At 40.2% G+C, this 18,679-nt stretch overlaps 1 protein-coding gene across 2 annotated transcripts in view; it reads left to right on the forward strand.

Moving 5' to 3' along the window:
* The window catches only part of STK4 (serine/threonine kinase 4), a 63,203-nt gene that overhangs the window by 25,264 nt on the left and 19,260 nt on the right, over positions 1 to 18,679 (forward strand). For both annotated transcript variants that reach the window (XM_081867857.1, XM_081867856.1), the window contains exon 10: positions 7,927 to 8,078. In XM_081867857.1, coding sequence (XP_081723983.1) covers positions 7,927 to 8,078 — 152 coding nt within the window. The remainder of the gene's footprint in view (positions 1 to 7,926; positions 8,079 to 18,679) is intronic.

Raw genomic sequence — 18,679 nt, forward strand, 5'->3', positions numbered from 1 at the left:
CTAATCATAGCTACTATGGCCCAAATTTTCTCAATCTATTCAGATATAGGAGGAGATATGCTCCACACACATACACCCCAGCCCTTGTTATGTGAATATACTGATACTGGATTCTTCATCTTGTCCCCTGAACCTTGTAGAAACACTTTTGCCATCCAGCATCAAGGATGTGTGTGATTATAGATCATACCCTTTTGCCTAGAAACCATATCTCTTAATAATGTTTAAGCTGGGGCTGGTTTTGTTTACTCAGTGTTGAAAGAAAGACACATCCTAAGACAAGTGAGGAACCTGTGAAGCTGCAGACTTTGTTGAACCTCAGCTCCAGCCAACATCTCCAGTAACCATGGATGACTGAAGTTGTAGTCCAGCAACATTTGAAAGGTCATAGGTTCCCCACACCTGCCTGTCATTATCCTAAGAGGAACTCCCCCACCCAGTTGGTCCAGGGGCTAAAAATAATTTCCATGCTAAATTCTGGACCTGAGGCTCTTTGCAGCATTTCCTCCTGAACTATTGACATAGAAATAAATACTTCTGCATTAGCAGTAGCCTTGAGCACCATGAACTTTGATTTCCAGATAAGATGGGTTTTGTTTGACAGACCAGTAGATCTTTCACTTCCGATTTCATAATTTCAGCTGTAGATAAATTTACTATATCTCTGAAGATAAATCTAGGTGGGTGGGTTTTTAATCTTTTGCTCCTGTAATTTCTGAAACAACTTCGTCTGCATTCAGCAGAACTTGTACACCCAGTGGCTCACAGATATATTTTGAAGTCTCTCTGTGGGACCTAACCCTTTGCTTCTTTCCATCCTTTTCCCTATCTGTACTTTCGCTCTACATTTCATTACAGAAGCTACTGATGGGAGCCTGACTTATTGAATGACCACAAATTTTATTTGGAAACAGATTGCTTTAACTATCACTGGAGTGCATCTTTAGTAGTGGTAACAGATTGCTAGTGAATGTAAAACTATGTATGTGTTGTGAACTTGATATGATCTTGGAAGCCTTATGTTGGGTGTTTTGCTGCTATTTTACCCAAAGTTTCAGTAGAAAACTTAAGCTAAAATGCTTCAGTTCGGTAAACCTTTCACTGGTCATTTTTCATTTAGAGCAATGGCTCTATTTTCCCTGTAAAATCAGAGATCTGAAACGGAGCGTAATTAAATATAGGAGCCTCAGAAGACGTCCGTTAAATGTGTAGTTGGGTTACAGTCACAGGCAAAGTATTATCGACCTGGTATTTTATATGAGGGAGAGCTGAAGGTTGTTTGATAGCAGGAGTCTTTGTTTGTCATTGCATTGGCCCTTAGTACTGTACATCACTAAAACAAGGTAAGCCATTTTAGAAAATAGCTCTATTCAGTGTTGGAGCTAAGATGATTCACTTGGAAGAATATTCTTACCTAGAAAAAAGTTGCACCATTTGAGAATAGTTAGAGTATAAAGCACTATTGATGTTAGGCATTTGACTCAAGAAGATGAGCATTAATCTGTCCAACCATTCGGCACTTCATTGCTGCTTCACTTCCATTGATGGAGAACATAAATAATTGGGTATAAATGAGACTTTGCTGCCTTGTAGGGGCATGCCTCCTTGTACTGATTATGTAATGATTTTGCTCTGTGCAAGGGATAGCTTATCTATCATCTTCTGTAAGCATTGTACTGCAAGCATCCTCCTTTATTAGCACACCCACATCTACCAGCCAGGAGCATAGGAATCTTTCTCATAGCAAAACAGACCATTGGTTTCATCTTGTTCACTGGTGTCTTCACTTGACTATTCAGACAGGGGACATTCCCAGCCCTATCTGAGGTACTGAGGATTTAACCTGGGACATTCTGCTTGCAAAGCAGGTGTTCTACCTCTGAATTTAAGGCCCTTGGGAACTAGTTGTTAACTGCTTTTCATCCTGTTCTAGTAAAGCATCCCTTTAAAGCTTTTCGTTTGTCATATGCTTACAGTCTGGCTTAATGATAACTAACCCATTATGTTTCCAAAGGTTTCTCCTCTCCCACCTACTCCCCCAGAACAGAAGACAAATGTGCCAATTTCCCCCATTAATCTATATATGTAATTGGTGGCTGCCAGTCATTTGAATATTTTATAAAGGGGTGCCATATTTCAACAAAAACATCCATATCAGATACATTGCTTAGTTTCTCAAAGAAAGCAATTGTCCATCCATTCTGTTTCCATTGTATGATGTTGATTTTTTAGGAAGGCTTTTTTGTCTGTAGCTTGTTCCAAACTGCTTCTTCAATTTCTGTTCTTAGCTCCTTTCCCCAATTTTGTTTAATAGTCAAGCATTGTCTTGCAGCTGGCTTGCATGTAAGCTGTGTACTGCTTTATAGACCATAACCAGCACTTTAAATTGTGCCCAGAAGCAAACCAGTACAGTGGTATCTCGGTTTACGAACTTAATCCACTCCGGAAGTCCGTTTTTAAACCAAAACCATTCTTAAACCGAGGCGTGCTTTCCCTAATGAGGCCTCCTGCTGCTGGTGCCCTTCCACCGTTTGGATTCTGTTCTTAGACCGAGGTAAAGTTCTCAAACCAAGACACTATTTCCGGTTTTTCGGAGTTTGTAAACCAAATCGTTCTTAAACAGGACTGATCTCCAACCGAGGTACCACTGTATTTGACTTTGCATCATTGCTCTATTTATTGGAGCTTCAATGGTTGGTTGAATTTATTTGTGGTTGAATTTGTTTGTGGGCCACCATCACAAACCTTTTCGGTAGGGTAGAAATATAGTAAATGAACAGATTAAAATGGTTGTCATTCCAGCTCATTGAATACAGAATGTATAACCTTTTTAAATGGCTTTTGCATTCTTCAGATCATTTTAAAACTTTTAAAGCTTAATTGGTTACCAGCAATAAAATCAAAAGTTTTCCAAATTTATTATTCATTAGTGCTGTGGGTTAAACAACAGAGCCTAGGGCTTACCGACCAGAAGGTCAGCGGTTCGAATCCCCACAACGGGTTGAGCTCCCATTACTTGGTCCCTGCTCCTGCCAACCTAGCAGTTCGAAAGCACGCAGTGCAAGTAGATAAATAGGTACCACTCCGGCAGGAAGGTAAACGGCGTTTCCGTGCGCTGCTCTGGCTTGCCAGAAGCGGCTTAGTCATGCTGGCCACATGACGCTGGCTCCCTCAGCCAGTAAAGCGAGATGAGCGCCACAACCCCAGAGTTGCGACTGGGCCTAATGGTCCGGGGTCCCTTTACCTTTACCTTTTAGCAGCTTCAGCAAACAGGAGGAAGAAAAGCTGAATTATTTGATATTAATAATTCACACTTGGCATACTAGGTTCCAAAATATTGAATGTAAGGGAAACCATGCAATCAGCAGCTCTTAACAGCAGTCACGCGTTAGTAATCTGGTGTAGGTGGCAGTTTCTAGAACCAAGACAGAATTTTGTTGGAGCTACATATGTTAAGATAAGTGTAGTCAGGCACTGGAATTATGCATAATTCTCAATTAGGTAGAGTATGTGGGTGTCTAGTGTTTTGATAGCTTAATGACTCTCAAGTTCCAATTTGGGTTGCCTTGAATAAGTGACTTCATGTTTTGGCCATTTAAATTAACTTATGTTAAGTGTATTAAAACTGAAAGCACAGTTCAGATGTGAAGCTTATAGAAGCAAGAATGGCTTGCAGTTCTGAGTTGAGCATCAAGGGTCTTGCATGTAGCAATATAAGACACTGTGATGCTACGTCAGACTAGCAGTTTGAAGTGCCCGATACTCATACCACGTTACAATCTTCCTCTCCCTGTTTGCTCCCACAATGCAACTTGGAAGAGTTGGGTCTAAGGGAAAGTGGCTTTCTTGAAATACAGAAAAATAGAAATAAGAACTCACTGTCATGAAGAATATAAGCTGCATCTTAAATCTTGTGCAGTGTACAGTCACTATTCCGTCTTCCCTTGAATTAATTTCCTCTCTCCACCTTCCCACTCTGCAACCCACAAGACTGAGTTGTTAACATTAAGCTTTTTAAAAATATTGGCCCTTATAATATCAAATACATCTGCAGTGTTTAGTCATTTATTTCTAGAGTAAATTCCAGCACCGCATCAGGATTTTGTTTGTTCACTTTAATAGCATTGCAGCTAATACATGGAATTGTTTCTGGGGTGTTACTTACTGTAAACTTATAACAATGTAATAATCAACCAGTGGTGGTATTGTGTTTGGACAACAAGGTATTCTGAAAAAAGGACAAATTGGTATAGATTGGGCCAGTTGCTAATGGACTTCTTCTGCCATCAATCAGCTTTTTGGCACATGTGAACAACCATTACTAGCTAAGATGTAGCCATTACATTACTAAGGTGCTGCTTATGAACAGTAGGACAACCAAAGTTTCTACTCTAACTACCTCATAAGCATCTGGCCCATGGGGCCAAAAAGTCGCCCCCCCCTTTTTATGAGAAGATCTCCAAGGGGTATAGTATAACACATGTATTTCCATTTTTTAAACACACCCACACACACCCACACACCCGTGGTTAAAGTTCTGATGTACCAAAGAATCATCCAGTGGTATGTTAGCATTTTTGCACTCTTCTGTGTTCTGACTTCCTGCATAGCTTTTCTTGATCTGATTGTGTACAATGAGGTCTGTTGAAGGGGAAAACTACAGTCAGCAGTAGAATTGCTTATCTTCAATAGCTCAGAAATTTCCACATTTATTTTTATACTTGAACTTTCTTTTAACCCAGAATGACCATTGGTTTTCTATTATTATAGTTAAAGCTTTCTCTTGATATCTTAGACTGGAATGTTTTATGAAGTGATAATTTCTTATCGTTAAGGGGATTTGCTTTTATGTTTGCTTCTGTTATGCACAGAATATCCTCCTTTTAAAGCCTAATATATGCATTCTCTGTACCAGTAATAGGCAGGGTCAGAAGCAAACGTGGCCGAAACAATGAATGTGTATTTTAGTTTTGTACAATAGGCTACTTTCTGCATCCATTCCACACTCCTTTCTGTCTTCCATCCAGAAAAGCAATAGGCATTATTCAAGCAAAGGCCATTCAAGGACTGCAAGCAGAGAGGCATTATCAGAGTTCAGGGCTGGAGTGGGGCGGCATGGGGCCTGGCTTGTAGAACCATATTTGGTCCATGGCCTAATGCATCCTTGCATGGTTGTTATGCTAAAATGAAGTGAGGATATGTTGCATCCTGCCATAAGGCATCAAAGTAGGGGCAGGAGAGAAACATGCAGTTGCCTTACATAAGGGTCATAGAATCATAGAGTTGACCCTGAGGATCATCTAGTCCAACCTCTTCAATGCCGGAATATGCAGTTGTCCCCTAGGGGGATCGAATGTGCACCACGCTCTACCAACTGAGCTATCCACCGCTGATCCATCTAACCAAGTACCATATCAACTGGCAGTGTCTCTCTTGAGTAAATGTATTTCCCATTCCAGCCACCTAAGATCCCAGAAGTTAAGTCTGCTTAATGTGCAGAATAGATGTCAGGATTTGAGCTCTTGCCACCTGCATACAAAACTAGTATTCAGCCATTGAATTTTGGTTCTTCTCCACGCAGTGGCTAGTACTGGTGGCTGTCAGTCGGTCAGGAATCCTTGCCGTAATATAATTACAGCATCTGTTTCTTCATTTATAATGAAGATGCTTGGAACAAGTTAACTCTACATAAGTCTTGACAGATCATTGTTTTTGCCTTTTTAGGCATTTTAATACGTTCAAAGATTTACCGCAGTATGTAAAGAGCTATAACTTCAAAAAGAAGTAGGTCTCTCTCTTTTTGTCTTAACAATTTTGAGAACATTGTTTGATCTTGCAGAGTGAACTCATAATGTACGTGTAGGGGGATATTGCATACAGCAATTAATCACACGGGGGAAAAATATCCATGAGTCATCTTGGTAAATATGCTTGGAGCATATATGGACCTAGGACTCATCTCGAGTCCTCTCCTCATTAATTGTTTTGCAGACACACTGATGGTCACTTAAGTGAATTCCATACATATGGAGATATCTCATGAGGAAAATGAGTGCATTGATTTGCTTCTGCACAGAGCTGAAAACTTGCCAGCATGCTTCTAGAATTCCAGGGTTCAGTCCAGTGTTTCCCCACCCTTGAGTCTCCAGCTGTTTTTAGACTACAGTCCTCTCTGGCCACTGGTCCTGCTAGTTTGGGATGATGGGAGTTGAAGTCGAACAACAGCTGGAGACTCAACTTTGGGAAACCCTGGTCCAGTCTCTTATTTGGAGACTTGGGTAGATAAGGGTACAACAGAAAACTATGGCAGTATTGAGAAGGTGCATTTTCTGAGAATATAAAACTTTGGCACCTTCAAACTACATTTAACATTCTATGTACATTCTATGTACTTGTTCATTAACACATTTGTATTTGTGATTAGCATACCTGCAGTATTCCTGAGGTAAGTGCTGCAGACGTTTTGGTTATTTTCTTATAAATGAGTTAAGTGATGGCCCAGGTAGAGAGTTTCCCAGTGGTTGTGCTAAATTCCCACTTAGGGAGAGCCACCTGGCCATCACTCTTACCTTTTGGCAGATAGTAAAAAATCTGGCTGTTTTTTCCAGCAGACGTTTGTATTGGTCATGGTCTGAGATGGAGGTTTCATGTAAGCTGTCATTCCTGTGTGTGTTACAACTGAGGGTTTTTTTATTACTTCTTTTGAGAGCCATGCTGTAGGAAAGCATTTTATACATTTTTAATGTACCCTAAACTTAAAATATATTGGGTGAATGGCAGCTCTCCCTTGTCTTTCCCTCCTCCCACTGCCGGATTGCAAATAGTCTGGCATAACATACACAACCAATGTTGCAGAAATTTTAGTTCTAGCCTACCCCTTATGAACAATGTCAGTAAAATATTAAAACATAATAAACCAGTGTGAGAGAATAGTCACTTAAATACAAAATACTGTGCTCTACAGTTCCTCGTACCTGCTTAGCAGCATAATCCTATATGTGTAAGTCCAGCTGCATTCAGAAGGGCTGGTTCCCAAACTAAGTATGCATAGGATTGCTGCTATGCTTTTTAATGGCTGAAGTTGTATGTTTGAAGAAAATCCTCAGGTTTAGACTTTTCCAGGGATGGGAGTTCAGGACAGTTACTGAGTGCTTCTGAATGTGACTTGCATTACTCAGTACATGGACAGTATCATTAACATAATTAGGTTATTGTTATAACTTATATGTTTATATGTTTATATGCAACAAATTGTTAAGCCTATGCAAGTGGGTGGGTGTATTCTTGATGCCTTGTATTTTTGTACCACTTTAGAGTCAATGTTGTGCTTGTATTTCAATCTCCTGATGGCCCATTCCTATCAGGAAGAAAGATGAACCATGTTGCATGATTGTAGTCTAGTCTCAAGAGGTACAAAGGCATGAATGACTGCACTGCTGCCATGTGAAATAAAAACCCAGTCTTCTCCTCAAGTGGAATTGGGGTGGAGGGCGGAAAAAGTTGAATGCTATTACCTGGGTTTTGAGGTACAGACATTTATGTAAGAACACTCTAAGGCAGCCTTTCACAACCAGGTGTCTTCCATATGTTTTTGACTGCATCCCCCATCAGCCCCAACCATCATAGCCACAGGTTGAGGAAGACTAGGCCTCAGTTTTGGACCTCTGGCTAAAGGAAATGTAATATTCCCTAGAATCTACCTGATCTTCCTGTTTTTAGATTTCAAGAGATGTGCTGATAATATATCCATTACTTGCTCTACTGAGAAGCTCTGAACATTTTCTTCTCTTCTGAAGCTTTTTAAAATTAGCAACTTTATCATGTGTAGGTATTGTTGTAAGCAATGTGCTAAATAGTTATCTTAGTGGAATGCTAAACATTTTCCTTTTGAGTTAATACTATTTTGTATATTAAATATATTTGTAGGAAGGGATGAAACAATGGAGTCTGTCAGACCATCTTTCCTTGATTATTTTGAGCAAAAAGAAAAAGAGAATCGGAGAAACAACTATGGAAGGAATGTACCAGAAAGATATTCCTCCGATTGGAGAGTTCCTCAGGATGGTGATTATGAATTCGTAAGTAAAATACTTTTGGCATGTTCTAGAATCATAGTCTGCTTTTCTATTTTTATTTTTATTATAGAAAAGGAGAAATAATCCTTAATCCTAGTAAATATTTGAAACAACATAAAGGTGAAAGAAAAAAATGCATAATACTTTATTATTACAAAGAAATGCTTACTTAAAACAGACAATACTGAATTGCTTAAGATGTAAACAAGTAAGAACAAATAATTTAACTTGGTATCCTGAATGTATTGTGAGCTAAGAAGTATTGCATATAGATATATAATAATAGTTCAAATTGCCTGTGAAAATGGTGGTCTGATTTCTAATCATGTTTCAATCATATGGTTTTGTTCAGTGGCGTGGGTTTAAAGCTGCACCACAGTTTAGTTAAATCCTTTTTTTTATTGTACATTTTGTCTTGGTAAGTATATGAGAGCCTAAATGCTAGTTGATTTGGGCTGTTGAGAAGTGTAATTTATCTCCTTTGTGACAATTACCCATACCTTTTTCACACCCCGCCAACCTCAAATAGCATAATGGTAAAGGGAACTCTTTTCCTTTTTTATTATGCCGTGCTTCTGGCTAAGGAGCTTGAGAAGCTACAGTAATTTTCCTTTTACTAACGGTTGTCAGCTGGGAAATGTGTTCATGGTGATGGGGATTTCTAATGTAGAAGGCACTTGGCAAAAGAAAAACGCTAAAAAACTTTATGTACATGGCCGTCTCTTAGTTACTGCATGGCTCTGCTTCCTGATCACTACTGTTACCTAACCACTTTCAATATGAGAACCCTCTTATACTCCTTGATTATGTGGAGGGAGAAGGCAGAGTTGAAAGATGGGAGATAATACATGCCCAGGCTACTCATTCCTCCTAACAGCCTGGCACCATGTGTGTATGCTGGGAGCAGTTGGTGGAGTAGACGGGAAAATGGCAGTATTAATTCTGTATGTCAGTCCTCCCCCAACCTGGTGCCCCCCATATGGTTTGAACTGGGAGACCCATTATTCCTTATCTTGCTGGTTGGGGCTGATGAAAGCCATCTTAATGAGGATACCGCCATACATGGGCAAGGATCGTGCCCTGTTGGCATCTAACCAGCAGTTACATACTTGAGATTTAGTACTGCCATTATAGGCTGTAATACTGCTGAAGGAGCAATGTAATTCCCAGCCAAAGTATGTGTGCATGCGTAGTGTGTCGTATTGGCAAAATGTTTCTTCCAGTGTTAAGACACCATCTCCAACCCTTGTCACTAACTGCTTATCACATTTCTTATTACTTTTTCTTTTTAAAAAAGTCACCTTGCCTCCAAAAGCCATTTGCCACATTGCAGAGGCATATAGGGCCCAGTCCATTGAGCTGAGAATTGCCTTCATTGACTGGGATCTCAGACTGAGATCTTCGCCATAACCTGGTGCCTGATCTCATTAACTGGAAATGCCAAGGATTGGTCCTCAGATACTACTCTCCATGTATTCTACCATTGAACTGTGGTTCCTTCTCATAGTTTTCACCAGGCACTGTTCCCTCCCCCCGCCCCCATTCCTGCACCATACACATAGCTGTCAACTTTCAGATTTGAAAATAAGGGATCAACAGCCTTGAAAATAAGGGATCAGCAGCCTTACCAGTCCCGGGGACAGTCTACGGGATATCTAACAATCCGGGATAGCAGCGGGAAACGGCGCTGGAATCAGGGGATTTCCTGCAAAAAAAGGAAGGTTGACAGCTATGGCCATACAGTGGAAACCTTTAAAGACAGAAGTCAACTCAGATTACTGTGAACAATTGTTGCAAGCACCACATTGCTTATTTAAGATGCAGCCTTGTCGTGCAGTATGGCATAGTATCTGAAAGGATAAAGCAAAATATTTGCATGGATCTCTGCAGGTGATGGCTGTTCCTGTGTGAGAGTTGTGCTTAGAATTTCCAATTACAGTAATCAAAAGCAGTTGCAGTAATTCAATAGCAGAGGCTTAAATACCAGTGCACCAGTGCAGGTAATTAGTCACTTACTGTAGCAGATTTAAATAAATTACACTGCCCTTTTTATCCTGAAGGGTTTGCTCATACGGTGTTCCCTCCCCATCTTCGAGCTTACGTATACTATAGTTTAGATTTTATTACTTGAAGCATTGTCCCTTACATTTTTAATCTTCTTAAAACATCCTTAAGCTTAATTGGGTCTCTTTTTTTAAGTTTTTTTTTGTGTGTGTGTCAGTTGGGAGATGTCTGAAAAGCGTAGGAGGTTAAAATGTCACTTAGTACATATTTACCCAAGATTGTCATGGAAATTGAGTGTTCACTGTGAATAGTTGTATTGCAGTTCTCAGAGAGCCTTCTTGTGCAGAGAGAAACATAAATGATGCATCTTTATGTTTACTGAGTTTGAGGCGGTTAGGCTTAATTGAATGGCTTTTTTAAAAAGTAGCTAAATTTGCCCCTTAACTTCCCTTCAGCATGACAAACTCTGTCTTGGCTGGGAGAAAGAAGGTAATAACGGCTGACTTCATTCCTAATTATTTGCAAACCTTAAACCATAATACAAGATGTGCTTGTTGTTCTTTTATTGCATCTTCATCTCCGTCGAAGTGGAGGCACCATTCCAGTATTGCTGGTCTAAGGCGGCTGTTTTCTCTGCCACAGATTGAGTGACCTTTCAGTATGTCATCCTTTAACTGAATTCCCTGTCTATATAAATGAGATTGCTGAGGATAAATCTATTCTAAAGTATAATATACTTGGAGGCTGAAGTGGGGAGCCCTTCCCATCACCACAGTTTCATGAATATTTTGCATTGTCAACCATGTTGGAAAGAGTCGAGGGAGTTTGCTAGGGGCTTTCCTCAAAGTGTATTTCTTCCTTGATATGTATATTTCAAGTATTCCCTATTTAGGCTGTATCTGTCCTGATCGACGTTGTGCTTCTGCCTAAATTTCAATAAATCATAGTGGCAGAAGAGGGCATTCTCTTTCAAGCATGGGAATAAACCTCATACTGGGATTGTAAATGATAGCCCATCACAGTGATTCACTCTGCCATTCAAAGGAGCTCAGATTTGGTGCATATTATGCACATTGGGTGCAATCTGGTGCAGATTTGGCTGCTGTCACTCATTTGGAGGTGTATTGACAAGGCTGCGTATATACTGTGCACCTCCAGTTCATAGCATAAGCGTAGAACGTAATGTTTTGAGAGAACACACATTACTCATTTAGCCCATATGGTTGTGCACATCAGCTGTGAAGGGTCTTAAAATTGCTCAATGCAGTCTTTGAAGCTGTTTCGGGCTCAGCTTCAGTGCGTGTACAAAGTGCACCCCTCACTCTCCCCCACCACTGAGGGCTAATCACCAAACTGTATGTGGCATATTTTACATAGTTGGCAATTGCACAAGTTTTAGGAAAAGTAAAGAGTAGGTGAGGATGGGGCTGTTGAGCTTCTAATGCCTGCTATTTGCATTGGTAGGAAATCTTCCATTGGTACCAGTTGGCCATTGGCAAATAATAGGCATGGGATGTGTGTGAGCTGGATTTTGGACCACAGTGGAAGTAAAGTGTTAAAAACCCCTATCACCAGGATCCAGTTCCTACCCCCACAGATGCTATTTAAACTTCTTTTTTAAAAATATGAGTCATGTCACATCCAGTTTGCCCTAAGTAATCCTATCCATTCTCCACACATCTGGAACTGGGGGATGGAGAATGTTTCCAAGCTAGAGAGCTATGGATTTTTGAGTCCTGTAACCTGGGGTTTTCACATTGTTTCATGCTTAGCTCCATCTGTGACCTAGTGGTGTTCAGTAGGTTTTGGAAAAATTGGGTGGCATTAATAACCTTAGGCTTGCAGCATTTTGTTTGCTCTCTAAACCTTTTGTATGCAAAACTGTGCTTTCTCTGACATTCTTTCCCACTTACAAGTTTTCCTTTTTTCGGTTAACCTCCTGTATAACTGGAACCCTTTCATCACAAACATCTGATATTTGCTTCTGCTATGCAAGCGGTGCCATGGCAAAGGTCAAATGGTAAGGACTTTCTGCACATTCTAAGATACCTTGGCTGCTTCATAACATGCTCTGAAGAATGTTAATGGTTTTGCCAGTTGTACAGAGGAAACATCTATTATCCTTTCTGGAAATGATTTATAGTGAGCAACTGCAAGAGGCCGAGTGATTTATTGCTTATTGATCAATGAAAACATGCTCTGGTTTACAATGACCGGTATGTCTGCTGTGTTACAGTCCTTTGTGCTGGTGTCATTTGTCTTCTGAACAAGTCAGTATCGTCTCTCCCTTTCCTCAAATAGTTGTATTTTTTCTCTTCCGAACTCTAATGTTGGACGGCATGTTGGTAGCTTAGAGTTGATAACGTATTCCTTCTCTGACTCTTGTCAATCCTTGTTTGGTGACTAGCTCCATCTAAAGTTCGGGCAACATAGAAACAAGACTTTTCCACAGGCACAGGGTCTTCACGGCCAAATCAGTAGCATTTATTTCATTCCACGTTTAATTTATATACTACCTTTTTATATTACTACACACAAGGTGGTTTACAAGCTGAAAAAATGAGAAAGATCAATATGATCCAAACCAAAAATGTCATAATGGTAACATAACTTTAAAAGAAACAACTTACGGTACATAAAACAAAGTAATATTCAGTAATCCATTGGAATATAATAGTACACAATAAAATTAAAAATAAGCAAATGATAAATAAACAGAAATTCACTCTTAACAACTGCAATAAATAATTTCTAAACTATAATCAATAAAAATAGCAAGTCACATGGCAGAAAAATAACACAATACAACTTGAGAAGCAAAGACATGCAACTTGTAAAATTACTATTTTTTAAAATGTCCCTGAACTCCTCTCTTCCCAGCTGCTTCTGATGTTCCTAAAATCATAGTTTGGGAAAGGCTCCTAAGGCTACAGAATGGGTGGAGGCAGGTGGAAAAAGCCATTGCCTGATGGGCAGCAGTATTCACATAGTGGCTCAGTTTATGCTTTATAAACGATGAGTTTTATATTAGCACAGAGTTTGGCCAAACTCACCATGGCGCTTCTCATGTTGTTACTCCGGAACTAAATTTCCTTCTATTTGTAGCTTGCTCTTCATTAACCATGACAGCTTGCAATTTAAAACACACAATAGATGGGGTTCTTAAAACCATTCCAGTATGAAACCTTTCAATATATGAAATAGAAGTGCATTGGCCACAGTTCTAATAATACAGCAAGCAAGACCCTATTAGTGACTGGCCTCATAACGTCACCCCACCCCAGAAGCCTGTTTGAAAAGGCATTTATTCAACTCTTGCCATAAGCTAAACAGCAGCTCACACTGGAGGGTTGACTATTGAAAGATTCACATGTAAAGAATTCTGCTAGCAGATAGATGCATAGACTAAAGTAAAGCATTCCTTTTAGTATACTAGGTGTTTTATAATTTAAAAAAAGCGCTTTTGCTGTACGATATCGAAAGGAATTTCTGTCCCAACATTTCTCACTGGCAGATTATAGGGAGAAAAAACATAGTTTAGACACCTGCTATATTTGCATTTGGCTATCTATATTTAGACACTATATAAAAGCTTCACTATCGTGTGCATTTTTATTAATAACTTTGCATAGTAGCTTCGCATTTTAAACTAGAGGTGAATAGATAGATGTGTCTGGAGTATAGTTTGTGTTAGATTATCCTGTTTATCAGTGGGACAGCTTTTAAAAATGAGTACGCTATGATGCATCCATAACTGAGGAGTTTTGTCTTTGAGATAGGATGGATTTTTTAACTAATACTAGACTTCCTTGTGAAGGTAGCTCTAAATTAAAACTTAGATGAAAATGCATTGTGGCGGCTAACAGATTGAGGTTGAATCCTGACAAGACAGAAGTACTGTTTTTGGGGGACAGGAGGCGGGCAGGTGTGGAGGATTCCCTGGTCCTGAATGGGGTAACTGTGCCCCTGAAGGACCAGGTGCGCAGCCTGGGAGTCATTTTGGACTCACAGCTGTCCATGGAGGCACAGGTCAAATCTGTATCCAGGGCAGCTGTTTACCAGCTCCATCTGGTACGTAGGCTGAGACCCTATCTGCCTGCGGACTGTCTCGCCAGAGTGGTACATGCTCTGGTTATCTCCCGCTTGGACTACTGCAATGCGCTCTACGTGGGGCTACCTTTGAAGGTGACCCGGAAACTACAACTAATACAGAATGCGGCAGCTAGACTGGTGACTGGGGGCGGCCCCCGAGACCATATAACACCGGTCTTGAAAGACCTACATTGGCTCCCAGTACGTTTCCGAGCACAATTCAAAGTGTTGGTGCTGACCTTTAAAGCCCTAAATGGCCTCGGTCCTGTATATCTGAAGGAGCGTCTCCTCCCCCATCGTTCTGCCCGGACACTGAGGTCCAGCTCCGAGGGCCTTCTGGCGGTTCCCTCACTGCGAGAGGCCAAGTTGCAGGGAACCAGGCAGAGGGCCTTCTCGGTGGTGGCGCCCGCCCTGTGGAATGCCCTCCCATCGGATGTCAAGGCGATGGACAACTACCTGACATTCAGAAGACATCTGAAGGCAGCCCTGTTCAGGGAAGTTTTTAATATGTGACATTTTAGTGTATTTTTTATCTCTGTTGGAAGCCGCCCAGAGTGGCTGGGGAAACCCAGCCAGATGGGCGGGGTACAAATAATAAATTATTATTATTATTATTATTATTATTATTATTATTATTATTCTGAAATAGGGTTGTATCCAGTGTAGTGCTATTTTAAAGTCACTTAGTAATGTACTTGTTCTGTTGGTGAACAGTTTGCTGATTCCTTTGCATGAGCAGAAGCAACAAACGAGGACTCCTGGCTTAGCATTAAATCCAAACAGGAGATCATGGTGGTTATTCACCAATGGAATGAGCCATGATTGATAAACCAAGAACAACCTTTTGCTTCAAATGGTGGTTTAGAGCAAAAGAAATCCATCGTCTTCAATTTGAACATAATTCTAAGCCAGGATTGTGGTTTGTTGCTCATATGGATGTTAAATCATTGGTTTACTGTGACATGTGAACACAGCTATTGACAGCTCTTCACTTCAGCTAGATTGTTGCAGTCCCATCTATGCAGAATCAAGGCTGTGCTAACAGGAATAAAAAGATCAAAATTCTGCACCAAGGCAGTTCTAGCTGTATGCCAAAAAAAGCAGATTTCTGCTATCCCTTTAAATTATGCAATTTGTATTATCTTTGACCTTTGCATTTTTCTGCATCTGCTGATCATAACAGGGGATAAGGAATTTTTGGCATTGAGGTACAACTTTCAGTTTTTGAGATTACACCAGAACTAAAAAAAATGTCGGGCTTGAAAACGTGGTTTATCCAAGTTGTCAATCCTGTATGCACTTCCATTAAACTCAAGCAGTTTGTATAGGATTGGAAAGTAACGAATTAAGGTTACAAACACTGCTTTGGCATCATTAGTTCTTCATAAGGTAATATTGTTCTCCACGCCAACTCAGTTCTTCTTTTGAGAGAAGATGTTATTTTGCTCGTTGCTGAATCCCAGCTGCAGACACACAGCTGCTTCAAACTGCATCTCTGATATACGTCAGGTTCCTCATATATGTATGTGCACCACAGAAACGCCGGGCTCCATTGCAACCCGCAATGGGGGCATATCACTTTTAGATTTAGAAAATGCTTTCTGCCAGTGTTTGAAATTGGAAAAAGTCAGGTAGCTTAGGGCTTGAATTGTTTTCAGTACCTACTGCCAAGGATGATTATTTCCCCCTTCCATCCCCTTCCTTAACTGGGCATAAAAATCCCAGTTCATAAGACAGGCTCATCAGTCAAAAGTTTTTCTCTTCATAAAAGTGACACTGATCAGATTTGTAAAAGTTTTATGCCTTTATTGTTGTTACTGATGGTATATTTTTGTTGTGTTCAGCAATTTTAGGATTATGAAGACTCTTTAAAACAAAGTTGCGTGCAGGATTCTAAAAGAATAAACTGAGAGACGGTTATATTAAGAACATTCTGTTCTTCCTGTGTAGACTGATAAGCTGAATTCGGTAACCCCAAGCTTACACAGCACATCCTTTAGCTCAGTGGGATCATCAGTCCAATATATTCTCCTGCAGTTTTGATGGAAATGAGAGTGAATTGGATGGAGGGGGTCAAAGAATCACTTGCTACTTGTGAGATAGAGAAATAGGCCTGGGTAGTGTGTGGGAGATATGGTTGCAAGGCCTGACAGCGGTTCAGGGCTCCGACTTGACCTTGGTGAGCCTGGCTTCCAATTAAATGTTGTTATTGAGTAGCAGGGTCATTGAAGCAAGATGGAACTTTGGGATTTTGTTCTGAGGGGATACAACAGTGAACATTCCAAGCACAAAGCACTGAACCACGGAGTTTGCTTTTTGTTTTCCTTCCCAATCAATCATTGGTTTTGCCAAACAAAAATTTAATGTACAAACTCATTTGGGGGGGGGGGATTCAAACTTAACCATATTTGAATGCCGCTTTTTCTTCTAAGGAACCTCGGTAGTGTGCATTATAGTATATTGTTCCTCACAACAGCTTGCAAGGTCGGTTGGAGTGAGAGACAACACTTGACCATTCCTGCATTGGCTCTCCATTAAAAATAAGTTGATCTCTTAAGAGGCCTAGAAGAGCATCACTTCATCTTGTGTTTTGGATCCATGATTGTGAGTTAGACCTATTTCTGGAACCACTGTCAGGATAAAAGCTCGCTGTGCATTCCCAGAATGCAGTAATATGCAATACCAGTAAGCCATAACTTTAAATGTTCGGGCAAGTAGACCTATGTACTTTACTTAGGTACCCAGGAAGCTGCCTGATACCACTTCAGCCTATCTCAGAATTCTCTACTCTTAACATGTAGAAGCTTTTCGAAGGGCTCAGGCAGGGGTCTTTCCCATCATCTTCTACCTGATTCCATGTTGACTGGAGATGCCATGGGTTGAACCTGAGACATTGTGCAGTCAAAGCATGTGCTTTGTCTCATGCAGAGCCTGTCAGCACTATGAGAAGCTGTAGCCGTCACGATGCGGGTGTAAAAGATTATGCTTCTCTGTGCTTGTAGAGCTGGTTGCATGTTGTAGGAAAATGCTCAAACTGAAATTTCATAGAAGAGAAACCATAAGTTAACAGACAAAACACTGTAACGAGGGCTGAATTTTAGAGCAAAAAGTGCCAAGACAAGGAGCAAATGAAGATATTATCATTTTGGACATACTCTGAATGTGTTCGGTCTAATCTAAGGCTTCATTAATCCTTTCTTAGTTCTTATTTGTTCAAAAGGGTCTGGCTTCTCTTTTGTTATCTGTCTTGCACACAATTGTTAATGAGTGCCAAATCTTTGAACAAATTAATGTAATCAAATTCAGTAAAGTCATCCCATGAGTCTGGTGCTTTTCTTTTCTTTCTTTTTTCCTCCTGAAGATGATTGATTCATAGGCTCTCAAAAGCTCAACATAGTTGATGAGTCAGTAAATCAGTATTACATGGTTTCTCATCAGTTGTGAGTCCTGTAGAACAGGGATGGACAAGCCATTGCCCTCGAGTTCTTTGCTCAGCTACAAATCCCATTGTCCCTGACGCCATTGGCCATGTTAACAGGATAATGGGAGTTGTAGTTCAAAAACACCTGGGGGGGGCAATAGGTTCCCCATTCCTGCTTTAGAAGAAATACAATGTTTTCAGCATTATATCATTTAAGTGGTTTGTGAATACCACTCTGTCGTCTTCTCTGTTAAAAATGTATATTTCAACATCACTTGATGATGATTACTCGCCTTTCACCCCGAGGTCAGTCACAACAATCTAAAATAAAACATTAAAAAAATAAAACAGTTTAAAACAAATTGGAATCACAAGAGTAGGTCTGGTCCTAAAAATACGTATCTCAAATGTCAGAGGGTAAAGAGCTGCATCTTCAGCTTACAATAAAAATTGTGTAATGGAAGTGCTACAGAAACCTCTCTGGCTGGTCCTGAGTTTCTGAAGGCACTGGAACTACTAAGAGGACCCTTCTGTATTTTGGACCAGCCCTATAAATTTGTATTTGTAGTTTTGCATTATTTTACATGCTGGTCTCCTTTCTCTGAGGAGCTTACCACCACCACATACTATTAATGCAAATATGCTGCATGGACTGCTTTTGGTGCTTTTTCTTTTGAAATAAATAAGCAGAGTGCTATGCTCAAATGCTGTGCTTTGAAAGAAAAATATGCCTAAAACTGTTGCTTTGTGCGTTTTATACGTGTGTGACCTTCAAGCATAGAAAGTTGATTTATTGCTTTGTCGGGCTTTTAAGTGTCCTGCTTGCTAAAATAGGGGAAAGAGTAATAATTTTTAAGGAGAAAATATATTGTCATAAAACTGCAGAGGTCTGCCATGGTGTAAGCACTTTTAAGCATCATCTCCAGCAAATAAATATCTGCCTGAAGAAAGGTGTGTGTGTTTCTGTTTCTTTGTGTTGGTTCAGAGAAATTGACCTTCACTTGTCTTATAATTCAGTTATAGGGAAGTGGGGGGGGGGAGAGAAGAGAGATGCCTTGTCCTTTGTGTATTATTGGATTAAGACATC

The sequence above is a fragment of the Podarcis erhardii genome, assembly GCF_964252035.2.
Source record: "Podarcis erhardii genome assembly, chromosome: 6".
NCBI classification, from domain to species: domain Eukaryota; kingdom Metazoa; phylum Chordata; class Lepidosauria; order Squamata; family Lacertidae; genus Podarcis; species Podarcis erhardii.